The following is a 26,656-nucleotide window of genomic DNA, read 5'->3' on the forward strand; positions in this document are numbered from 1 at the left end:
GGAAGAAGAAGAAGAGGGAGAAAGCAAAACTTAATTCCCAAGTTTACAACATACCTTTTTAAAAAACTGAGATACCCGGGGCAGCTGGGTGGCTCAGTTGGTTATCAGCTCAGGTCATGATCCTGGAGTCCCAGAGTCCCCGGATCAAGCCCTGCACTGGGCTCCCTGCTCAGCAGGGAGTCTGCTTCTCCCTCTACCCCTCACCCTGCTCATGCCCTCTCTCTCAAATAAATAAATGAAATCTTAAAAAAAAAAAAAAAACTAAGAATACAACATTTAATTCATAACTATCATTTTCCTTCCAACAATAATTATATTTGAGAGTAATGCTGAATAGGGAATAGATCACATAGTCTGAAATCTTAGAGTAAGGCAAACATAGAAATTCTGTTTAAGCCAGAGCATCTTCCACTAAGAAAACCATGACTGTGGGCTGTAGCTTTAATCCACAGGTAAAACCTCTTCTTGGATTATTTAAGAACAACCTCTTTACTCCTCTGCACTATTGGGAGCACAGGGTATATTTCTGCAGTGTTTCTATCAGGATGGTAATTAGTATAGCTGAGAAATGCCATCAACAGCAAAAGTAAAATTAGCCTTTACTTGTAAAATGTCTCCTGGGGCATACTGGTGGCTCCTGTCTCAACCAAGCAGAGTTTTGGGCTTGCTGTGTCATCCCGCAGCAAGCAAATTGCCCCATTAGCAGCACCTGAATAAAACCACCAACACATCATACTGACCACCAACATGTCTTCCTTTGCCTATTTTTTTTTTTAAGATTCACCCATTTATTAGAGAGTGAGAGAGAGAGAGAGAGCGTACAGGAGACAGGGACAGAGGGAGAGAAAGAGAGATAATCTCATACAGACTGCCCACTGAGTGTGGAACCCAAACTGGGACTCAATCTGATGACCTTGAGATCACCAAGTGAGCCGAAACCAAGAGCTGGATGCTTAAAACACTGCACCACCCAGACACCCTTTCCTTTGCCTATTTCAACCACACGTGCCTCATCCTAGCCACAGACTTCCATCAAATTGCACACATGACCTTTTTTTGCCACTGGGGCACTCCTAATTTCCCTGAAAATTAGCTTAGACCTGTAGCATGTGTTAGCCAACATGAGTTTTTGAGACCATTTTATTCAACATAGTGATGCAACAGGGAAAACAGGGACTCAGGGAGCGGAGATGATTTGGCCAATATCACATCCTGTTTGGCATTAAAGTGAAATGTAAACTAATTCCTAGTCTGGAGCATTCTCTTTTCACTGAGCCAAGCAATCTCTTTAGGTTTAATCTTTTTACTCCACACCCACCATCTCTTTATCTGAACCTTTCCTGACCACCTCTTCCCTGGGTTTGAGGAAACCTCAACATCCTTTCTCTCTCTCTTTCTCTCTCTCACTATCTCTACTGGCCCACTCCCTACATGGTAAGAATATGGTCAAATGTGTCACATATTGGTAAGAGAAGATTCCCCAAACTCCGCATCTCCTCCAGTTACCATATTCAAAGCCAAGCTACCTGCAGAAAGAATACAAAAATCAACATTACCACTTCTAACCCACTACAGCCCAATATCTATTCTCACCACCTTCATAATGTTCTAGCAGAGGCCACAAGACAGCCAGCTCCACCAAACCCACATCTCTACTTAGTGTCACCACTTGGATGAATGAGGTTTTGCAATAAAATGTGATCAAAGAACAAACTCCTGATCTACCCTCCTACTAAGCCTGTTTGGCCTCAATCTTCCCTAGGGGCTCAAGCCCCAAACTTAACTCCTTTTGTTTCCCCCACTAGAATGGAAGCTCCAAAGAGGCAGGAATTTTTGTCTATTATTATACACTCAGCACCTAGCCTAACACATGGTAGAAGTTCCATATTGGTTGACTTGATCCATTTCAGCCATTCAATCATTATCTTGCTTGACCCTCTTGGGGATACCAGTGACACCTCTAGTGGAAAATGAGTAAACACATCTAAGGCCAATGGAGAGATTTGGGTTAGAGAACTTTGTCTGATAGATCATTCCTTTGGTACAAACTGTTAAAGTGTCATTGTAAGAGTTTTAGTTGGCCAGAGATAATGCAGCAGATGGATTTAGTAGACAAAGATTAGCAAAACAGGCCAAAGTTTACAAAAATCAATCAGTCAAACACTTCCTATGAGTCCTCAGCTTTCTAACTGGTTGGATTAATGTGTGGAATTATCTAGATGGAAGCCATGTGAACTTTCTTGGGCGACTTGAGTCTGTCTTTCCCAAGGGATCAGACAACATCTTTTACTAGGAAGTTTTCTTCATCTTTTTTTCTCTATTACTCCCTATAGCGATACAAAAATTTACAGTTTCCATCTTATGCTGCAAAAAATATTTCAATTCAGCCTACCAGGAAAATGTAATGTGATTCTCTTTTTTTTTTTAAAGCATGAGAAAAGTCTGGCTATGGCCCAAAATTTTCCAGAGCAGCCATCTGCAAAACAACATGAACTGGCTTGGATTCAGCTAAAAAGGTCAATACCTAGGTCAAGAAAACTCTCCTAGCCACCCCTAAGAACAGAACAACAACAACAAAACTGTTCCCAAGATTGTGATTTGGTATTTCCTTGGAATATAACAATACTTACACATCCAACAATGATAATCTGGAGACCTTCTCTCTCTCTCTCACACACACACACACACATATTAATAATAGAAAAGGGATATCAAAGAATTAAGTCAAGGAAAATTAAACTATTCTCAACCCAATAGACCCATAACTTCTGCTGTGTATAATAAGCACCTTTCCCTTTTGACCTTTGGTATATTACAGTGGAGCTCTTAAAGTCATCCTGGTGCTGTACCATGGCAGTCCCAGAGGATTTCACAGAACCAGAAACATATAGGAAAAACCATAGAAACAAAATACAGTTTGTCCCAACATATGCCTCTGTGCCTATTATGTGCCATAGTAACATCTCTTAAATTAGAAAAATTTAAAAAGTGATCTCCAAGGGCCAAACTCTCTTTCTCCTCTTTAGATAGAAGTGTAATACTTGGGCCACTACTTTGCCCTATCTCCATATCTAGGCTTTATGAATAAATCTCTAGTCATCTAGTTTTTCTTGGCAATTCCCTCCATTGAGCACTTGGACCTCTACAACCAACCCCTGCTCCCACCTACCATTTTGAATAGTTGTTCATCCTCAGGGACTATCTCTAATGTCACCTTCTCTATATAAAGTCTTCCTTCATCTTTTCCTTCTCTGGACTCCTAATCAACTTAATTATATTTTTGAATGGCAGGGACAAATTTCTTCCTTTTTTATGGGTCTTTTTTTATAAGTTTTTATGAGTACAGCATTTTCTCTGTAGACTAGGTTCTCATGGCAGGAACTGGGACTTCCTCATTTTTGTAACTATAAAGCTTCTAAACAGAGAGCCCTAAATATTCATAGCTCTATCAGTCAAGATGCATTGAGCTATTAGTAACAAAGCCTGAACTCAAATTGGCTTATACAAATTAAAGGAAAATCAGAGACAAGACAATCTTCAGGTGTGGCTTTGATTTCATTTCTCTACCATTCTTTTAGCACTCTACTTCCCCCATCTGACGACTTTGTCCTCAGATTGGTTTCCCTCATGGTTATCATCATCATCTATTATTTGGATATTTACCCATGTTGACATGGTGCTAAATATTTTTTACCTGAACTCTCTCATTTAATCCAATGAAACTTAAGTCCTATTAAATTTACTCCACTAGCAGTAAATTTACCCCTAGAGCAGGTACTATTATTACACTTATTTCACAAGTGGGGAAACAGTTTCAGAAAGATAAGGTTGCCTGAAATCCCACAGATGGAAATGAAACCCAAGCAATCCACCTCCAAACCTGGTGCTCTCAACCACTGTCAAAGACAGTCATGCAAGACCCAAGAAGACAGCCCCCACTAAGACCACATTACCAGACTGCTCACAGAAACTCTAAACAGACAGCGTTATCAGATACAAAGAGTAAAACTGGGGCTGCCAGATTATGATATAAGCATCGTTTAGGAATGTCACTCCACATCCTACAGTAAGGACAGGAAACACCTAACAGGTATTAGGAAGGTGATCAAGACTGGTAAGAAGTTGAGACTTTCTCACTGAAGTTCATCAGAAGTACTAGATGAGATTTAGAAAGGCAATGACTTTCTCATTGTAAAGCCCAGTGGCTTGGGCCTCTAAGTTGTGTAATGCAGAGTCCATACCTGTACTAAGATCACCTTGTGTACACACGACTGGCCACTCCATATTACAATTAGGGTTGACTGACTGGAGACCAAATTTGGAGTTAATTTGGCTGGGCTCAATTCCCTCTCTGCCACTTACTAACTGCAGCCTTGGACAAGTGATCTCTCCTCTAGCTTTGCCTTACATCCAAATGAAATAGTGATTTTTTTAAAAAACAATTTTGTTTATTTATTTGTCAGAGAGAGAGAGAGAGCACAAGCAGGGGAAGCAGCAGGCAGAGGAAGAAGCAGGCTCCTGCTGAGCAAGGAAACCATGCAAGACTCAATCCCAGGACCCCAGGATCATGACCTGAGCTGACTGAGTTGCTTAACCGACTGAGCCACACAGGCATCCCAAAATAGTGATATTATTAACAGTACCTACTTCACAGGATCATCATGAGGATTAAATGAGATACCATATGTGAGCCCATCAGCACAGTGTTTGAAATATCATTATTTCATTTAGGGTATACGTAGGAAGTGCTTTACGAGCTATACTGATCATCTTTATTCTTATCAAGGGAACATATTGTAGTCAGGTGGGTGTGCTAGATGGGAAAGTGATTCACAGGCTCACATGCTCGCCTGAGAAAGGCAGGAGCCCAGACTTTCTCCAACTTCCCCTCCCCAACCCCTTCCAGAAGCCCTACAATATCCGGGTGTTGGAAAGCTGCTGTGCCCACTCTCCTGGACTCTGGCTAGGCTTCTACAGAAGAGAAAGCTCACATCAAGGGCTCTTCTCATAAAGAGAACTGAGAAAGAAGCTTCCTTCCCTAACCCAAATGTCATGCTCAAGTAAAGTTCCAAGGTAGAGTAAACTGTCAAGGTACATCACTGCTGTTTCTTAGTTATGTTCCACATAGGAAAAAAAAAAAAAAAAAGGTCCTCTAATGATTTTCCAAGATAGTAAGAGTGTCTTACACTTTATAGCCTTCCTCAGCCCTTAGTCTTTACTGGAAACACAGTAGGTATCCAATGATCCTTACTTGGTAACTTCCAAAATTCCTTTTTTTCCTTGCGCTATCACAAATGTCTACAGCACAATTTATCTACAGTTTAATTTTACCTGCAATCACACACACACACAAAAAAAAAAAGTGAAACAATTATCGGCAGTGAACTGGGAATTTTGGAACCCCAAGAAAAACATAATGAACTAAAAGTCCTTAATGAAAATATGTGAACATATATTCAGTATGACACCCAACCCCATACAAACTCTTCAGTCATAACTTATTCCTGAGTGTAGACTAAAATCTATCACCTCTAGGATATTGTACTTGAATACGTTTAGTGAATGTAGTGCTGTCCATCTATCAGTTTCCACCCTACCAATGTACACACCTTTTAACTCATCAAAATCCTGGCACATGTCCTCTACTTCTCAGCAAAAATTGAAGAGCAGTGAGCTGAAGACATGTCTCACATTACCAAGAGCTCATTCATTTCATTAACTACCAGGAACTACTTACTCCTAATACATGTGCAATACGTAATATTAAGTGGCATTATCTAGAGAGAGGTTGTACCTAAATATCCTCAGATGCCCTTGGGGTTAGAGTGGGGATAAGGAAGTGAAATGCTGTGCACAATTCAGGTTATACACATTTTTCTAGAAAAGATATAAAAGTTTTCTTCTAAAAGAGTACATGGCTCACCAAAGTTAAAAATCACAAACAGAAGTTTAAAAAATTTGAGAAAGCAAACTTTATTATTTGCTACATTTCTAAATTTGAGCAATTTCTAAATTTGGTCATCATGTGCACTGTCCAACTATCCACCTCATATATTTACTTATTTCTCTGGTTCTAAAACTCCTTGGGAACTTGTATATTATTTTACATGGATATTTCAGAAAGCTCACCCAAGGGACAAATCAGTGAATTTTAATTTTATTCAATTCCTTTTTAGATAATATATGCTCAGGAGACAATACTTTTTAGAACTCAAGCTAACTGTTATAACTTAAAATAGAAGACGCCAGATTATAACACGCCTAGTTCTGAAAGTTTATAACTGGCATCCTAGTCTCATCCACTTTGGAGACCCAATTCTTTAATAAGACTAAAGGAGTTTATTAAAAGTGGAGAATGTTTTAGAGTTCCATAGAGGATGTGATCTGACATTATATTAAAAAAAAAAAAAAAAAAAACATATGGGTCCACTAAGATAAGACAGCATGATTTGATCCTGCTGTCAGTTAATACCATCTCTAGACTTTCTCCAGTGGGCACCATCAGAGGTAGGGATTGACAACGTGGGTGTGAAGGTCAGGAGATCCCAAAAGGCTACTGATGTTGCTCTTGAAACAGCTGTCTACAGACAGAGGTGAGAGTAGTTACCTTTCTTTGCTTGTGGCCTTCTTAAGAACTGAAAAAGGTAAGCTCCCACAGAGGTATTTCCCAGCAAGGGCTATCCTTTCCTCCTTACCAAAACTTATCCTTATGTTTCCTCCTTAGAGAATCTACCCATCATGATCCTTTCTCAGAAAGATTCTTTCCATAATTCTGCTGAGAGACTATGCTTCTCCTGACTCCCTTGGGCACAGCTGACTGGACCTAGCACAAACTCTGGATTCACACTGGGCCAATGAGATTTTTGGTTCTCTGAATTTGAAACTGAAACTCTAGGCAGTCTCAGTTAAGCACTTGAATGGAGAAGATGCTTTCCTTAAGTGGCTACTTTTTCATAAGCAGCATATAAAAACAGGCATCAAGAAAGAAAGTAGTGAGACAGGAGGGAAAAATAATGAGCAACTGACTTCGTCCTTTTATTCCTGATTATTTTCCAACTATCTTTATTCCAACCCCCAGGGACACCTGACTGCCCTATCTACATTTAGAGCCTGAAAATAACTCTTCTATGTCCCTAGTAAATCTTTCTTTTCCCCTTCAACATGTTTGAATGGGCCTCTGCTAATTGGAACTACATTTTCCCTTAAATAAGTGGTGACTGAATCAATTATTAAAAAAAAAAAAAAAATAAGCTGGATTCTCAAAGAAGACAAAGAAGAGGTTTCATAGGAGAAAGTTGCTGGGAGAAGTGGAAACCAGGAACGCTGGGACCCAAGAGGGCAAGATCTGACTTGGAGACACAAGATTGAGAACAATCCGAAGACAAATTCTGAATAAGTGTAACCATTCCCTGAAGTCAGACAGAAACCACCTGAAAAGGATGCCTAGAGCCCCAGTTGAAGGGAATACTGGGTCAGGAAGCTATCCATGTCCCTTTAAATTCCTGTAGAGAGAGGCAAGTTCAGGAAGAATTCTATCTAGATTAATGAGACCATCCTCACTGGATACAATAATCCATAATAAAGAATTTCCCCATTCCTGAAGCCCTGCCCTTATGGATCCAGTGAATTTGTCAAAGTCATAACCACCTCAGCAGATCTGCCAGAACGTTAATGAGCATTCTGAGAGATGATCTCTCTCATTCTTCTGCCACCTGCAGTTTTAATTTTCCAGCCAGTCCCTGGAGTTGCTACTTCCCATCCTTCTGGGTGGGCTTCCAAGATAGGAGTTTTCCTCTGGCATTCTCCTCTGCACATGTAATTGACAAGAATGCATTTGGTCTTTCCTGCTTCCCTCTCTCCTCTGTTGTTCTCGAAAACATGCTCCCTTCCTTGCTCTGGCTTTCTGTTCTTCCTGTATAACTTCTTGACAGCATCCTTAAGATACCTTCAAGCAGTACATTCCTACTTCCACTCTATATTAGGGCTTCCATTTCCACACCAAATTCCCTGGTTTTCAAGCAATCTGTTGTTTTTCTCATTAAGACAATAGAAAGAACACACTTGTGAAGCTAAAGCATACCTCAGATTCAAATTCCAGCTCCACCTAAGGGTGAGGGCTCTGGCAGGCCATTTAATCTCTCCATCTTGTTTCTCATCTATAAAATGGGGGTACCATGTTTCGCAGGGCTGTTGAGCTCACGCACATGGAAAGCAACTACTAAATTCCTGATACACAGTAGGAGCTAAAAAATGCTTATTCTCTCTCCCTTTCCTTTCCAAGATCAGTATCAGACATAGTCAAAAAACACCATTAAAAAGCCAGTAAAGGGGCACCTGGGTGGCTCAGTGGGTTAAAGCCTCTGCCTTCGGCTCAGGTCATGATCCCAGGGTCCTGGGATCGAGGCCCGCATCAGGTTCTCTGCTCAGTGAGAAGCCTGCCCCCTCCTCTCTCTCTCTGCCTGCCTCTCCGCCAACTTGTGATCTCCCTCTCTCTGTGAAATAAATAAATGAAATCTTTAAAAAAAAAAAAAAAAAAGAAAAAGCCAGTAAAGTTATAAAGAAATGATGGTTTAAAAAATGGGTTTCACGGTGCCTGAGTGGCTCAGTCGGTTAAAGTGTCTGGCTCTTGATTTCAGCTCAGGTCATGAACTTGGGGTTGTGAGATCGAGCCCTGTGTAGGAGGACTCTGCATTGGGTGTGGAGTCTGCTTAAGATTCTCTATCTCTTCTTCTGCCCCTCCCACCTCTCTCTCACTCTCTCTCTCTCTTTAAGAAAAAAAAAAAAAAAGTTCATTTCCTTAAAGGGTTGTCTATTTCCTTAAAAGATTAATCTCTATTTACCAAATATCCACCTCCAAAAGAATCAAGGTATTTGAAGATTCATGGTTACTAGTCCAGGTCATTATTTTTTTTAAAAAAGAAAAAAAAAAGATATAATTTACAATTAATTCCTTCCCATACAATGTTGAATCAGGTTTTACCTTTTATATGAATATTTTTGCATAAATACATACATTTTGATCACCACTCCACAAAGTGAAAGAATTGAGTGTAGGCAAGGTATTAAGAAAAATGAAGATACAGTAATCACCCAATTAACTCAAGGTTTCTCATCATTGTAGGTATAGACATTCTTGGCCGGATAATGTAGAGCTCAATTCTATGCACTTTCGGCTATTTAGCAACACCCCTAGCCTCTACCCACTGGATGTCACCTCTTCCAGTAGTGACAACGAAAAACGTCTCCAGACATTGCCAAATATCCCTTGGGAGGCAAACTGCCCTCACCTGAGAACAGGTAAGTTAACATAAGCAGTGTACAGAGCCAAACCAGACAGTACAAGCCCAGCCATTGGTTTATAAGACAGGAAGTAGCTGTACTTTTTCTCTCCAGAATGTTCCCACTGAAAACAAAATCGCTGCACATCACTTCCAAGATATAAACAAATGCTGGCTTCACAGAGAAACAGAACGTGCCAGAGTTCTATTTGTTGAGCTGCCCTAGCTCTTGGCTACATGCCCACACTCTGCCTAAAACCTACTTCCCAAACTTTTTGAAAATGCTTTCCACAGCTTTCAGAATCTGACCTTTAGAGCAGCTGTGTGTGTGTGTGCATGTGTGTGTGCATGCGTGTATGAAATAGATTTACAATTTTCTATATTCTTGCAAAGCCAAAAACCACTTAGTGAGTCCAAATGCCAACTGGGGGTGGTGGGAATTTGCACACAGATGTCAGTGGACTCCTAAACAGCAACACAAGAGCTCCACCTGCAACTAATTATAGAAACTGAAATTGCACTCTGGCCAGAGGAGGCTAGGTTCAGAAACCACCCCATCTGCTTTGGCTAATAAAATCACTCTGTTACTTTTCTCCTGTCAACATAGACTTGCTTCTTAAAATCCTCTGAGGATGTTGTCTGTAGGGAAATTTATTAGGCAGTGAATTTTTTGAGGGTGACCGCTCCCTCTGCCTTCTCCCCCTAGAGCTTGGTTTCAAAAAGTGCCTTGGCACAAGTGAGACTAAAATAATCTATCCATTGAAATATTCCAAAATGTTTTCTTTAGTTCCTGGTGTGCTGTTGCTACCCCTTTGCCAAAATAAAATGATCCAGAGAGAAAATGGAAGAGGGAAGTCATTTAGCTCTCCCAAGGTCCAGCATACAGGAATGTTTATATTCCTCCCCCCATTAGCCATGTCTTTCATAAAATAAAACCTGGGAATAAAAATTTGTAAGGCTACTAATGCAGTGCACATGGCTGATCCTAGGGCTGACTATAAGAGATTACAGAGGCAAAACAGCAGACATCTGTGACAAAGATGTGTGTAGCTCACTTCAAATCATTCTCCTACATTCTAGCAAACAAAGAAATCAACTGTTGGCTCTGTGCCATGTCATCTATCTTCAGAACCAAAGGAAGTTTTCACCTACCCAGGAAATCTATTTAAAATCGTGGTTTCAGACTAAGTAGGTCATTGCCTAAGTCTGGACCAGAGTTTTTCCACCTTTCTGGAAAGGTAGACAAAAGCTACACTTCTCTGAAGAGCTGAAGACTATTTCAAGATGAGAAAGGTGAACTTTTGTTGTTGTTGTCCTTGTAAAATTCAGGACATGTCCTTCCAAAATTCAAGTTATGCTGTGGTGCTAAACTGGTTTATATTATGCAGTTCTAAATCTGTGTGCCTATGCAACATTGAGGAAGGCATACATGAACACTCATACTTTAAATCAGAGTTAAAATGAAAAAAAGTTATATACCTATACAACATTTGATTGACTTAATTTCTCAGGTCTCTTTTCTTTTTTTTTTTTTTTTTTACTTATTTATTTGACAGAGAGAGTGAGATCACAAGTAGGCAGGGAGGCAGGCAGAGAGAGAGGGGGAGGCAGGCTCCCCGCTGAGCAGAGAGCCCAATGCAGGACTCGATCCCCGGACCCTGAGATCATGACCTGAGCCAAAGGCAGAGGCTTAACCCACTGAGCCACCCAGGAGCCCCAGGTCTCTTTTTTTAAAAAAGATTTATCTAGGGCGCCTGGGTGGCTCAGTGGGTTGAGCCGCTGCCTTCGGCTCAGGTCATGATCTCAGGGTCCTGGGATCGAGTCCCGCATCGGGCTCTCTGCTCGGCAGGGAGCCTGCTTCCCTCTCTCTCTCTCTCTCTCTCTCTGCCTACTTGTAATCTCTCTCTGTCAAATAAATAAAATCTTAAAAAAAAAAAAAAAAGATTTATCTATTTGCTTGAGAGAGAGAGAGAGAGAACACAGTGTGGGAGGGGCAGAGGAAGGAGGGAGAGAATCTCAAGTAGACTCCCCACTGAGTAAGAAAACTGACACAGGGCTTAGTCCCATGACCCTGAGATCAAGACGTGAGCAGAAATCAAGAATCAGACTTAACCGACTGAGTCACTCAGGCACCCCTCAGTCTCTTAATATGACTTATGAACCCTTAAGATATTTGAAGAAAGAAGGTGACTAAGGACAACTCAAGCCAGTGCAATAAAAGTCTGTTTTTTTCCTACAGCATCCCTTTGTCCTTCATCTCAGTTCCTGTAAAGAACCTACCTTCTCCCAATGCCTGCAATCTAAAGGGCTCACCAGTCACAGTAACCCCTTCTCACATACCTATCCTTTGCCCCAGCTGTACACACTCACCAAGTCCTGGAGCAGGATATGACTAAGGTGAGACAAAGTCCTGCAAATTTTCCAAATGGGAAGTAAAGACATAGGGATCCCTTAAACCTTCAGTTATGACCCTGGGGTACAGGCAGCCAAGACCACCCACCACATCAAAGACAAAAATGAGGCTTACACGTAGATGGAGGCAGATATCAAGAACCAGAGATGAACAATAGTGAGAGACAAAATCCTGCTACAGTTTGACGCACTGGATCTAGTCAACCCCAAGTTCCACATCCAAGCCTTCCTGCCATTTCATTACAGGAACTAATAAGTCTCCATTTTTCGTCTACATAGGCTTTTTTTTTTTTTTAAGATTTTATTTATTTATTTGACAGAGAGAGAGACCACAAGTAGGCAGAGAGGAAGGCAGACAGAGAGGAAGCAGCTCCCTGCTGAGCAGAGAGCCCCATGTGGGACTCGATCCCATGACCCCGGCATCATGACTTGAGCCAAAGGCAGAGGCTTAACCCACTGAGCCATCCAGGCACCCCACATCTATATAAGCTTAAAAACTTTTCTGTCACTACTTTGGAGTGTTGCCCAATACTATTAGTAAGTAGGTTTTTTCATTCTAATGTGTAAGGTCCTTTAAGATCTCATTTCAGGGGCGCCTGGGTGGCTCAGTTGGTTGGACGACTGCTTTCAGCTCAGGTCATGATCCTGGAGTTCTGGGATCGAGTCCCGCATCGGGCTCCCAGCTCCATGGGGAGTCTGCTTCTCCCTCTGACCTTCTCCTTGCTCATGCTCTCTCTCACTGTCTCTCTCTCAAGTAAATAAATAAAATCTTTAAAAAAAAAAAAAAAAGATTCATTTCATTCCACTGAAATGCACCTATTTTTCTGGTTATCATGACTTATAATTATTATGAAAAATATTATCAATTAATAATTTTTTATTTTATCAGTTAGGAAGGTATTGAGCTGCCCAACTAACAATGACTTAAACCACTAGTGGTATTTTCTCATATGACTAGAGGGCTGGAGACCAGCCCCTGTGGGTGCTGCTGCAAGTGCTCAGTGAACATAGGACATAGGACATAGTCTCTGTTTTTGGCATGGCCTTTCTTTCATGGTTACTACACAGCTGTCACAGCCCCAGGCAACAAATCAACACTTATGACAAGAAAAAGGGGGAAGGAACATTGCTGGTGACATTTACAAAAAAAAAACTTTCCCAGAATCTCTCACTTGGGTTTCATTGGCCAGTTACATGAGGCAAAAAGGGAGAAGTCTGATGCTGAGACATTAAATAGGCATCACAAGGGCACTCTGGAAGGCCCAGCCACTGAAGGAATTGGTTACACTGAAAGTGCCATCTGCCTTCACAGGTTTCAAACTTTAATACCTTGCTTCTAGAGCTACTCCTGAGCCAGTCTTTTCCAAAGTGTGGCCTTTATTTGCTTAGTTTAGAAAATATTTATAGTTTATGACAAATAAAATTATTAAAAATATATATTAAACTGTGTGTGTGTTGTATAAAATAACATCCATATGATAACCTATATAACTATATATATATGAGACTTGGAAGGAAGTATATTCCCCTGACCCCACTGACTTTGGGCTTGGCCATGTAACATGCTTTGGGCAATACGTGAGTTGACTTGATGATATAAGCAGAGGCTTTAAAAGTGTCTGTGTGGGGGCGCCTGGGTGGCTCAGTGGTTTGGGCTGCTGCCTTCGGCTCGGGTCATGATCTCAGGGTCCTGGGATCGAGCCCCACATCGGGCTCCCTGCTCCGCAGGAAGCCTGCTTCCCTCTCTCTCTCTCTCTGCCTGCCTCTCTGCCTATTTGTGATCTCTGTCTGTCAAATAAATAAATAAAATCTTTAAAAAAAAAAAAAAAGTGTCTGTGTGGGTTGGTTGGACTCTTGGCATCTATGATCTACCATAAGAGGAATTACTGAATAGATTCTGTCCCAAGGAGAATGTGGACAATGTAAAACATATTTAAAGCCAACTTTCAACCTCCAGCCTGGTGCCAAAAGTCCAGCCCTGCCCAACTAAGTAGCACCCAACCTGCAGATACATGAGGGAGAGGTAAATGCTTATCTTTTTAAGCCAATTAGGTTTTGGAAAGGCTTGTTACACAGCATTACTATAGCAACAGCTGCTCAATATATAGATGCTTGGTTTAAGATAGGGTTTCATGGTCTTTGCTGGGGTTAAGCAAACTTAATAGATTTTTTTTTCCTTTTTTTAAAAATTTATTTTGGAGGGGTGCAGCAGAGAAAGAATCTCAAGCAGACTCTCCACTGAGCATGCAGCTTGATGCATGGTTCAATCTCACGACCCCAAGATCAGGATATAAGCCAAAATCAAGAGTCGGACGCTCAACTGCTCAACCAACTGAGCCACCCAACTGTCCCCTTAATAATCATTTTTTAGGGGCACCTGGGTGGCTCAGTGGGTTAAGCCTCTGCCGTCAGCTCAGGTGATGATCTCAAGGTTCTGGGATCAAGCCCCACATCAGGCTCTCTGCTTGAGCGGAGCCTGCTTTCCCCTCTCTCTCTCTGCCTGCCTCTCTGCCTACTTGTGATCTCCTTCTCTTTCTGTGTGTCAAGTAAATAAATAAGCAAATAAAATCTTTTTAAAAAAATCATCATCATCATTTTTTTAACTGCAAGAGTTAGAGCATTTCATTTCACATGCTGATATATCATATGTGTTTGTTAGGGCTGCCATAACAAAGAATCACGAACCAGGTGGCTTAAACAACAGAAATTTATTGCCTCATAGTTCTGGAGGCTAGAAGATCCAGATAAAGGTATCACTGGGGTTGCTTCCTTCTGAGAACTGTGAAGGAAGAATCCAGGCCTCTTTCCTTGGATGGTAGATAGCCATCTTCTCCCTGTGTCTTCACGTGGTCTTCCCTCTGTTCATGTTTATGTCTGTGTCCAACTTTCCCCTTTTGGTAAGGACATCAGACATATTGGGTTAGTGCCCACGCAAATGACCTCATTTTAACTTGATTACCTCTCAAAAGGCCTTATCTCCAAATAAAATCACATTCTGAGTTACAGGAAATTAAGATTCTAACATATCATTTAGGGGGGAACATAATTCAACCCATAACATTATGCATTATGGATTTCCGGGATAAGAGTATCTAGTATGTCATGCCTCAAGTTTATTTGACTGGGAAATCCCCTCTGGAAAGTATTGTTTCCCTGGAAATACTTTGGAAAGGTGGCTTTGATGGCTCCATGGATCTCAGATTCAAAGTAGCAGGAGGAATGGAGTCTGAAAGAAGGCACAGGGATAAAACGGGTCTATCTGAACAGTGAATATATTTAAGTCCCATTGACAGACTAGATGGACCTGGGCACTGCAAGGCTGAGTCCTTGATTTCACAAAAACCCAGGGCTCAAGGGGACTGCAGCTGCATTTAACAGTTAGTGGATGCCCCCTTCACAATGCAGCTACCTCCCCATCTTCCCAAAAGGAAACAGAATGAATTCTACCACCTTTTTCCAACTGGCACAGCTCTTCGTATCTGGATACTCCCAGTGACAGCAGTATTTTAGAACAGAGTTTAATAACCCCTGTTGAAATGGCCCTAGAGTTAATCGAATAAAACAAAAAATAATGATAAAAGAAACATGGAAACGTGACCTATCTCGACCTGTTCAAGTTACAGGCTCAGAATGAGAACCAAAAAAAATCATACGTTGAAACTAGCTTTAAAAAAAAATCATCAAAACCCCATACGAATATTGATTTAGAGTAGATTATTTCCTATTGTGTTAAGCCAGAAATAGAAATGATCACATAACCATTGCTTCAAAGCCATAAAACTCCCCAGGCAGGTTTACTTACACTTCTTAGGTTACGTTTCCCAGTGACCTTGTCCCACTTCTTCGTGCAAGATGGGTAAATATTAGATCGAGTACAATCTCCCAGCGTGTGATGCTATTTATATTCAAGCAGATCCTTGGCTAGCCATGCACAAGTTAGGAAAACATCTCAAAACTGCTTAATACACATCTAATTTAGAAAAATTAATCTATTAGAAATATAAAGTTAATAACGACCCCCAAAAATCCAGGAATATGAAAAGTCAATAACTTACATGCATCAAACTGCAAGACATAAGTCCTTATGAACTTTCTGAAAATTTCTTCTCTATCATGTTTTCCCTCTCTGATCTCTATCATGCAGGTAAATAGAATGAAGGGGTAAAAAAAAGACAATAGTATAAACTTTAAGAGAAAATTAGGTCACTTAACCTTCCAGGATTTGGATTCTCCTGCCCTCAACATCCACCCCAACTCCACAGGCTATTACAAATAATAAGGGGGCTATCTCAAGTGGTAGCCAAACACCCATTCCAAATCTTTTCTTCTCACCTCTCCCCAAATCAGTCTACAGGGGTGACATTGAGAGCAGAGGCTATGGGTTCACACCATTTCAAAGAATTAGCCGTCATAATACTCCACCACCCTCTTCCTCCATTCCAGAAAGTACATCATGAAGCAGAAAGCGCAAGTGATAACATAAGGGTAACTGCATCCATGCATTCCAGTGATTTCACATGCCAATACTACAACTCTTAGTAGTCCCAAATTTATTTCTATTCATGCAGACCTACGTGGCTGAGAAGTAGCACCTTGGAGAGAGACTAGGAGATGGAAGTGAGGAGTCTGGATAGGTGTCTGGTGTGGAATACCCATCCAGGAATCTGAGTATCTATCCTTTGCCTGTATGATATTTGGTCACAGCCCCCTACCCAATTGCCTCCAAGGTTGCAAATGTCCTGCCCTTCCTGTAACACAGGAAAGGTGTTCAACATCCTCTCTTAGATCTGGAGCTGGATTCACCTCCCCTGGACAGAATCACTAGAACTTCAAAATATAGTGCAAAAGAACTGATGAGTGATTTCCCTCTTCAACACTGCACATAAGAGTGAAAGGTCTATATTAGTGACCATAAGTACACAGAACCATGAATCTCATACACAAGAGCACTTGAGCTTCCTGACCTCTAGCCTATGATGGACCTGCTTCCCATTTGTATTCACGTAGTATAGTTCAAATTGTTTTAGATCACCTGAATTTATGCTAGCAAACTTCTAATTATCCAAACAGACAGTGGTTGAACTTCATTTGTAGATGCAGTCTCTGGTTGTTGTGCATAAGAAACCACAGTCAAATGTTCCCCATCTGCTTTACATTTTTTTCTTTCATATAGAAAAATTTTCCATGATTTTTTCCTCTAAAGGGAAATTACAGTCAGTAATGGTAAATGGTTGAAATTCTAAACAGCACAAAAAACCACTTCTACGAAAATGAAATAAATTCCTAATTAAGAATAAAAATCCCCCCCCCCAAAAAAAAGAATAAAAATCCCCAGGGATGCCTGGGTGGTTCAGTTGGTTAAGCTGCTGCGTTCGGCTCAGGTCAGGATCTCAGGATCCCAGGGGCTCCCATCAAGGAATCCTGCATTGGGTTCATTGCTCAGCAGGGAGCCTTCTTCTCTCTGCCTCTGCCTGCTGCTCTGCCTACTTGTGTTCTCCCCCTCCCTCTCTCTCTGACAAATAAATAAATAAATAACATCTTTAAAAAAAAAAAAAAAAAAAAGAATAAAAATCCCAGGGCACCTGAGTGGCTCAGTGGGTTAAACCTCTGCCTTCGGCTTGGGTCAGGATCTCAGGGTCCTGGGATTGAGCCCTGCATCAGGCTCTCTGCTCAGCAGGGAGCCTGCTTCCCACGATCTCTCTGCCTGCCTCTCTGCATATTTGTGATCTGTCTGTCAAATAAATAAATAAAATCTTAAAAAAAAAAAAAATAGAAATCCGTTAAACTAAATCACATTCTTAGTCACTCTATCAGAACAAGTCATTTTTCTCATCTAACATATATGATCTTCCCATTAAACTAAGATTACAGTCACAGTTCAATGTTCCTGTAAGGAGTTACTGAACATAAGTCCTAGACATTTCCATGAACTAGACCAAAGCATTGAAGACCAGCTCTCATTAACTAGCTGTGTGAACTTAGGCAAACTGCTCATTCTTTCTACATTTATTTTTCATGTGCAAAACAAGAAAAAGTCTAGCACCTACTCAAGGTGACTAATGCAAACAGTAAATAAGCTAATACACACAAAGCTCCAAGAACAATGATTGGCACATAGTAAGCCCCCAACAGAGGTCTACTGGTCACAGTAGTAGTAATAATAGAAACAGCAGCAACAGCAGGAGTCTAGATTGTTCCCCAAGCTTTATTTCATCTTGCTCCACTTTTTGACGAACACCAAAACCCCACTGGTAGAAATTTCTAGATGTCCTTCGTATCTTACTCTCCTCCCTGGAAAGAAGAAAGGACTATACTATAACTCCCAATCCCTTGCAATTGGGTCACTTCCAGCCCAAGGAACTGAGGAGCCAATGTGCCATCTCCACACACCCCCTTCCTCTGGTGTGACAACTCCTGAAGCCATGTGCCAAGATGCAGAAAGCTTGAATCCTGAGTCACTGCCTGGAGGAGGGCTGCCCTGGAGTCACCTGACCTACTTCATATTTCCAGTGAATCTTGATGTGTTAAGCCACTGAGATTTGATTGCTGCAGAAGGATCTATCCTATCCTGACCAATAGGTACTCACATACTCCTAAAACAGATGCTGGCATAATTCCTACAGGAGAAGGAGAAGTGCTTCAATTTTTTAAAAATGACTTGCTTTTTGTCAATCTTTATATTCTTTACTTTGTAATACTACCTCATACTGTAAGTAAATTGACTTTTCAAACACTCCATGCTGCTTCCTCCTTTTGCATTTTTAGCCTAAAAAAGAAAATGTTCACATTTTAATCATATTTAATAGAAAGATTAACACTGGAGCTTTTACTGGATCATATGTCACATGATCACAGGGCACCCATAGTACCTAAGGTAGCCTATGATCATAGTATTTTCCAGAACTAAGAAGGGGTAGTAGGAGCCCCCTCAAGTATTCACTTCTTTCTGACTTATAGCAACTTGGGACAGTTAAGTAGGATTATGGATATTTAAACTAAACTAACGCTAACAAAATAGACAAGGGGTTTTAAATGCTTTTACAACAGCATGAAGGTTTTGTGTGTCATTAAAATGTACCTCAATATGTCATTTATTTTATTTTGTCAACAACTTCCATACATATTTAATTCTGTGTGAATGTCGGAAAAGACACATAATAGATTGGCATAATAGCACATCACGTAATTTATAAGTAAACATACATGTGTGTAAGTGAGAGTCTGTGCTCAAAAAAAAATTTAATGATAGCAACATAAGATAAAAGTAATTTTTGAGCTGACAGTTTAAAGAATGGATTTCAAACTTTTTTGTCATTATTTGCATGATTCCTAAATAGCTGTAACCGTTTTTCCAAAACAACTAAATAAGAAAACCAGTACAGAATTAGGGAAATACACATAGCAGTGACAGGTTCATAAAGACATCACGAACCAGGAAAGTCAGGGGAAAAAAGCAGAAATGATAGTAAAGAGCATTAATTTGATTTAGGACTGAAGAACAAAACTTTCTGTTCCAACTAAAAATCACACTTTCACATCTGAAAACCAGCAAAGACTCTGTCAGATAGTCAAAAGGATAAGGTGATTGCTTTCTACACATAGAAGAGAATGAAGAACAGATTCTCACAAAGATCAGAAATGCTTCTAAAGATACTTGGACTCCAAGGGGTGGTATCCAGGGCAACAGATAGGAGGGCCAGCAGATAACCCCAAGAAAGGCAGAGAGCTTCGTGAGGCCAACATCAAGACCAATTATCAAAGAATCACAAGGTCAGCCAAGTTAGAATTATCTCAAATTTCTACACAAAGTTAAGTGATACCCAGAAATTTTTCCACCAAATGCCACAGCACTCTACTCCCCATCTCCTAGCACTTATCTCACTACTCATAAGAGGTGAAGCTGGGATTTAAACCCAGGAATGTCAGACTCCAAAGCCCTTATGAAAACAGGAGCAGATGAATGAGCCCCACAGAATAGGTAGGATTTGGAAATGGGAGACTAGCCAACTATAAAAGGGAAAAGGAAGGGAGAGGCTTCCAGAGAAGGGAAACCTTTCTCTGGCAGAAAGCTACCAGAGAAAGGGAACAGAAAGAGTAAAGAACTGAAGGGGTAAAACCCTGAGTAAGTGCAGCAATCACCAAGTTGGAGTGCAGGTAACACAGGAGATGCGCAGGGAGGGGGTATGAGATAAGGCTGGAAAGCCTGGCTCAGGCCTTCCAAAGTAAGGTGCTAATGGCTCAGCCAAAATGCCAAATTCACTCTGAAGCCAATAAGTAATTATTGAGGGCTGTAAAGCAGAGAAATGGTATAACTGAAAGTAGACACAGGGAAAACTAATCTTGCTATAACATGGAAGATAGATCAAAGAGTAAGAAGGTGTCTTGCACATAGTACATGCTTATTTAATATGAATGGATAAAGGAAAGATCAGGTTACAAATTTTTTTGTTTCTCCAACCTGGTATCAAACCCATTCCACCCAGTGTTACTTAATATTATTTGGTTTGCTGTTTAGAGTATAAACTCCACTCATTCTAGAAAGAAATAAACTTGCTCTCACTTCAAAAATAAATCAATTCATCAGTCAAATGTGGCTCTTTAAATGTTGCTGTTAAAGTGTCTACTCTTGCAAAAATTAACATTTTCCTCTTCCATGCAGAAGGAAGTACATCTGAGCTGCTGTTGTTACCACTGGAAAAAGAAAAAAAATAACCAAGTATAAAAGTTAGGCAATAAAGAATGATTCCCCCTCTTCTGCAACAGTGTGAAAAAGTTAATGGAAAATAAATCAGAAGTTATAATTTCATATTGCTTATATGACCTTTTGTAGTCTCTAAGTCAAACACGTCCTAAACCATAGCTTTCTTGATGATGCTGAACTTTCTTCCACATAGGTCGTGGTGCCATCTGCAAAGCATCAACTACTCAGTGAAAAGCCAAGGCTGAAAAACACAGAGATGAGTCATAACCTACCTGATTTTCTTCATGGGACACCCTCATCTGTTCCTTGAGAACGGACATTCGGGCTGCCTCTTCTTTCCTCAAGACTCTCTCCTTTTTGAGCTCAGGACTCCAGAAGGTCTTGATACTGTTCATGGAAGATCCTAACTTGCTGTCTTTGATGTCTAGTTCTTTCCGGAGGAGGTCATTCTCTCTCTGAAGTTCTTTGAGCTGAGCTTGAAGGTCTAACATTGTGCTGTCCCTTACCTGCCTCAACATGGAAGGGACCTGATGGTGGTGGTGATGGGATGAGCTAGTCAGACCACCATGTTGATCTGTGTATGAAAGAACATCTGTGTGGGAAAGTCCAGCAGAAGCAATATTGGGACTACTCCCCATGGCTGTGACTCGGCCTCCATAAACAGCTCGATTTGTGGCTCTTCCCAGAGTCATGGTGCCCTTTGGGTAAGTTGTCGAAGCCACCCCTTCATGATCACTCAGGTACATAGGTCCAGATGTTGCATAGGCTGCATTTAGGGACTGGATGTTCTCCATGGACAGTGTCTTGCCTGTTCCTCCACCTCCCCCACTGCTTGTTCTTCTGTGGCCCAAACGAGGAGACCTTGGCAAACGAGGAGATCTGGAAGGACTGCCTTCCAGATTGGTGATTGTTCTTGCACTTCCATACATTTTTCTTCTATTATGAGGTGCTATTGAAGAGAAGGAATGTTATACTAAGTTGGGGGTTAAGCCAGTATTTCCACTATTGGCCAGAATTTTCAATGCATTCTTTTCACACTCTGTTCCAGAAAATGACTCCAGAGGATCTGAAAAATGAGAAGAAGAAAAAAAAAATCAAAAACAAACTTCTTTAGAACTCTGACTACATTATATTTTTTAAAATGTATCAATAGGTTAATGATGATAATGACAGATACAAGAACAATAGTCACACCCATATTCTTTTTTTTAAGTAGTCCCAAACTTTATTTACTACATGTAAATATTTTGTCTATTTCCCACACCCAAATCCCAAGCAAGCTCAAAAGTTCTCAGAGCAAAGAAGCAGCTCATTTTTCTTCAGGAAAATGATGCTCTGCATTTTGGTTTGTGCTAAGTGACAGCTGGGACTTCCAGAAAATTCACCATAGAATTCCTCATCATAGGGAAATTTGCTATAAAATACTCCATCCTAGGGGCATGGCCCCCATACACAAGTGGCTTGACAGTGACTCTGAGAAGCTTTTTCTTCCTAGGACGTCACATAATAGTCAGGCATGTTGTTACTTCCCACCCCTGTACACATTCCAGTCATCACTAATCCACCACAGTCCTCATTTCCACTAAGGCTGGAACTCTTCTCAACATAACACTCTAGAGGGTTTACCACCAATCAACTTGCACTGGCTCAGGAGTGAAACTATTGGCCATTTTGGAGCTAGAAGAAAAAAAGGAGGCTCAACATCAAGATTCCTGTACATCTAGCCAGATCCTAAATGCTATTACCAGAGAAAATGGTAGTCCTGTCTTTTTCTCCCGTCACACACTTCTTTCAGGCTGGTGTTTTGGGACTTCCTTTTCCAATTCTGGTTGACCTAAATAATTACTCCACACTAATTCACACCTGAAGAGAAATGGCACAAGGGAATAGTAGACCATGTTAGAGCTCCTGGGCTGATACCCCCTGGAGAAGAGTAGTAGAAGCTCCCTGTCATAGTCACTCAAGAACTTTGTTGTAGAATTTTATGTAGCTGGGATACAGGGTTGTGATTATCCCTTCAATGTTGGGCCCAAATGGCCTTATTGTGGTGCATAATGGCCTCCCGCTCTTCCTTTGAGGATATGTTTAGTATACTTTATTTTTCTTCACGTTTTAGACACTAAGAACACAGATTTTGGAGAAGGGCAAACCAGGGTTCAAATTTCTATTCTAACACTGACTACCTTAGTGACCTTAGGTTAGGGATAGGCATGTGGTCCACATTGGCCCAAAAAGAGTTACATCATACTTTAGTTGGAACAATTGGGAAAGGCAAGCTCTTTTGCAGCTAGAATTACTTGCTTTTGAGATGGAGCTTCAGAGGACCTCCACATGGAAATGGCTGTCTTAGGAGTGAAGCTAATGCAAAGGAAAGCAGAGCCAAACTTTTTGTTTCCCCCAAGATTTTATTTATCTATTTGACAGAGAGAGAGAGAGAGAGAGCGCACAAGCAAGGGGAGTGGCAGGCAGAGGGAGAAGGAGAAGCAGACTCTCCATTGAGCAAGGAGATACATGTGGGGCTCCATCCCAGGACCTGGGGTAATGACCAGAGCTGAAGGCAGTTACTTAACCAATTGAGCCTCCCAGGCACCCCAGAGCCAAACTTTAGATAGTATGAAATCAAACCAAGTGACATAACTTGATACCCTGGATCCAGCACTCACTGAAGGTACATCTACTCCAGACCATTTTGGCTACACATGCCAGGCAGACTGACTGAATTATTGACCCCAATTCATCACTCCTTCTTGCACCTATGTCCTTGGCAGTGCCCTCCCAATCTGACTCTGAGTTCACTCATATGATTTGTTCTGGCCAATAAGGTGGTAGCATATGTGAAGGAAGCAGAGGCCTAAAGCAGCTCTTGTGTATCTATTTTCTTGCTCATTTTCCTCTGCAACAGTAATTAGAATATGCCCAGTCTTGCTTGCTGGAAGATGAGAAATATGAAATAGAGTCAAGGTGTCCTGGCCAACAGCCAACCAACCCCAAGACATTTAAGCAAGCCCACTCAAGATGAGCAGAGCTGCCTAGCCAACCTGCAGCTGACCACAGAGGCATAAGCAAGTGCAGCTGATATCCAATGAGCCCCATACACCAATGGACAAAACAAATCCTTATTATGTCAATGATGTTTTGCAGCTGGATGTTCTGCAGCATTACTAGAGCAACAGACAATGGATACCTTCACTCATATGTTTCTTTTTTCATTACGTTCAATTCTAGTTGGGGTATCTGTGTTTTACATCCTAAAAAGTCCTCATATACAGTATGAATAAATATTTTCCATAAAGTCTCCTCCTTTCCCTAAAAAGTCCCAAGAGTTACACTCATTTCTAACTAAGGAACTTCGTTTCAAATGTTTACATTACTTAGAGCTATATTTTATTCTACTTGAAAATACACAAAAATCATTTTGTATCTAAGATTTTTGCATGATAATCTGTTCTGTAGAAAAGGCAAATCAACAGTTCCAACAATAGGATTCAGTTACATAAATGATGAAAGAGACAGACCGACAGTGGATAGAATAATGTAACCATAACATGAATAGTTAATGAGATGGAAAGATATTCGTGACACACTAGTCGGGAACGACTACAAAACATTTTTTGACTTACATAAAACACGCATACATACACACTACTTAAAGAGAAGACTGGGACAACACACATAAAACGTTATCAAGTGGTGGGGTTCCACATGGTTTTCATTTTCTTTTGTTTATATGTATGTGTGAAAATTTCTATAATAAAGATCTTTTAGATTGTGTTTTTAGTCTCTATTTCATTTGTTTGGCCTTGTGACTACTTAGACCAGCATCTCCTACAGAAGTGACACTGTTCCAGCTCTGAGCCTGGCTCTAAAAGGCCTAGCAGCCCTAAAAAAACAGAGATTTAAGGTCCAAGCTATCTTACTGGAAAGAGAGTCACACAAGAAGATCCCAGAAGAGAACACTCCTACACTGTTGGTGGGAATGCAAGCTAGTGCAGCCACTCTGGAAAACAGCATGGAGGTTCCTCAAAAAGTTGAAAATAGAGCTACCCTACGACCCAGTGATTGCACTACTGGGTACTTACCCTAAAGATACAAAAGTAGTGATCCGAAGGGGCATGTGCACCCAAACATTTATAGCAGCAATGTCACAATAGCCAAACTATAGAAAAAGCCTAGATGTCCATCAACAGATGAATGGATAAGGAAGACGGGGTATGTGTGTATGTATATATGCATATGTGTGTACACACACACACACACACACACACACACACAGGAATACTATGCAGCCATCAAAAAGAAATCTTGCCATTAGCAATGATGTAAATGGAACTAGAGGATATTATGCTAAGCGAAATAAGTCAATCAGAGAAACAATTATCATATGATCTGTCTGATATAAGGAATTTTGAGAGGCAAGGTTGGGGGGTTCATGAAGGGAAGGGAGGTAAAAAATGAAACAAGATGGGACCGGGGAAGGAGACAAAGCATAAGACAATCTTAATTTCAGGAAACAAACTGAGGGTTGCTGGAGGGCAGGGGGGTGGGAGGGGTAGGGTGGCTGGGTGATAGGACACTGGGGAGGGCATGTGCTATGGTGAGTGCATTGTGTAAGACTAATGATTCAGACCCGTACCCCTGAAAAAATATATTATATATTATATGTTAATTTTTTTTAAATCCCAGAAGATGAGACATCACATGAAGAGAGCTTCAAGGAGAACCAAAACATCCCAGCTAAAAGCCAGCACCAAGACACCAGACTGGTGAGACAGGCCTCTTAGACCGTCCAATCCAGCTGCCATCTAAAATTAGGTATGTGAGTGACAGCCAACACTGTGTAATAGAAGGACCACCCAATCAACCCGAAGAGTGATAGGAAATATAGGAGATCAAAATAATGACTGGTTGGAATTCTGACCCTATTAGAATAAGAAAGAAATATAATTCTGTATTTATTTTGCAAACACTTAACAGAGAAGTCAGAATGTCAAAAGGAATACAGGTCCATCATCATCAGTCTGGGTGTCTAAGAAATGAAGAAACAGGTGGAAATTGGTTACTCCCAGAGCACACCAGACAAGAGTTATGTACGATTCCACAGAACTTATTAAATCAAAGAGGAATTTCAGGGACCATCAAAATGGTTAACAGAATAATTTCTTTACCAGTACACATCTTCTTAACAATAAATCATCATTAGCAACCTAGGCCTAAAACTTTATTTGGAAATTACTCTCTTCCGCCACATTCGCAAAGAGTGGGATGGTTTCCTGGAACAACATTGCCCTTATAGCTAGCTGCAGCACACACGGTGATGTTCTTCTCCCAGATGAGGCAGGCCCAGTTGACAAGGTAAGCCAAGGCGAGTTCCCATGGCTGTCATGTCCTCCTAAGCCTCATGATTCTTATTTGTTCTACTGAGACACTCACAAACCCCCCACCCCCAGCTGTGTTTAAGTCTCCTGATATATTTTTAGGTACTTTGTTTTGACACTCGGGCTTTTTTGGGTTGTAGTCTCCTAATTCTCGTCTATCCTAATTCTCGTCTAATTTTTTTCTTTCGTTCTGTAAAATGAATATCACAGCAAAGAGATCAACTTTATTCAGCAATCAATACTGCAATAACGCCTTCTATTTCCAATCACTGACTTCAAGGTAACCATTTCTGAGCTTTTCCCCCTACCTATGAATGCATTACAGAAAATAAGGTCAAAGTTAAGATCTTACTGTTTCAAATACTATGATGAAGCCAAGATAGGCTCAGTCATTGAGCTTTCTTGTAAACTCTTAAAAACACCTGCTTTCTTATATAGTTGGATATAAGGATAAATTATTAATTAGATTAAACCAAGCACAGAAAAACAGACAAATACTGCTGAATACAATACCAAAGAAATTAATTGCATGACACCTTTCACTTTAAAAGGACCTCATGAAAAAAATTCAAAGTTTGAGGGTAAATTCCATTTAAGGCTCAAAAACAAAATCAAGTCAAGGATGCTATTATAAACCTATATGAATACTTTCTCTAATTGCATATGGATTCATAAATAAAATATACACTCATCCACTCATTCTTTAAAAGGTTTATGGACTCTTGATCTCTAAGCTCAGGGGGAAACAAGGTGGAGAGAGCCTTGATTTCTGTCTACCTCAAGTGTCTCAGACTATCATGGTCTGGAATGGTCTATTTTAAGACGAAAGCACTTCCTGCTATCTGCTCTAAATTAGGTTAAGTTTATTTCCACAGATCTCAGCCTCAGCC

The 26,656-nt window shown here is 40.7% G+C and overlaps 1 protein-coding gene and 1 long non-coding RNA gene across 10 annotated transcripts in view; both read right to left on the reverse strand.

Moving 5' to 3' along the window:
- ERC2 (ELKS/RAB6-interacting/CAST family member 2) overlaps positions 1–26,656 on the reverse strand; it is a 932,553-nt gene that overhangs the window by 879,612 nt on the left and 26,285 nt on the right. For all 8 annotated transcript variants that reach the window (XM_059161221.1, XM_059161225.1, XM_059161223.1 and 5 more), the window contains one exon: positions 20,664–21,457. In XM_059161221.1, coding sequence (XP_059017204.1) covers positions 20,664–21,320 — 657 coding nt within the window. In that variant the 5' untranslated portion in view covers positions 21,321–21,457. The remainder of the gene's footprint in view (positions 1–20,663; positions 21,458–26,656) is intronic.
- Positions 14,380–16,941, reverse strand: LOC131824049 (uncharacterized). Of its 2 annotated transcripts, XR_009350738.1 has the most exons (4): positions 15,746–16,941; positions 15,493–15,660; positions 15,141–15,232; positions 14,380–14,581 (listed from the first exon to the last, which is right to left on the reverse strand). It is a non-coding gene; the product is annotated as an uncharacterized LOC131824049 (long non-coding RNA). The 2 variants fall into 2 exon arrangements; XR_009350737.1 differs by having other exon boundaries at positions 15,493–16,941.

This window comes from Mustela lutreola, chromosome 2 (assembly GCF_030435805.1).
Source record: "Mustela lutreola isolate mMusLut2 chromosome 2, mMusLut2.pri, whole genome shotgun sequence".
Taxonomy (NCBI): Eukaryota; Metazoa; Chordata; class Mammalia; order Carnivora; family Mustelidae; genus Mustela; species Mustela lutreola.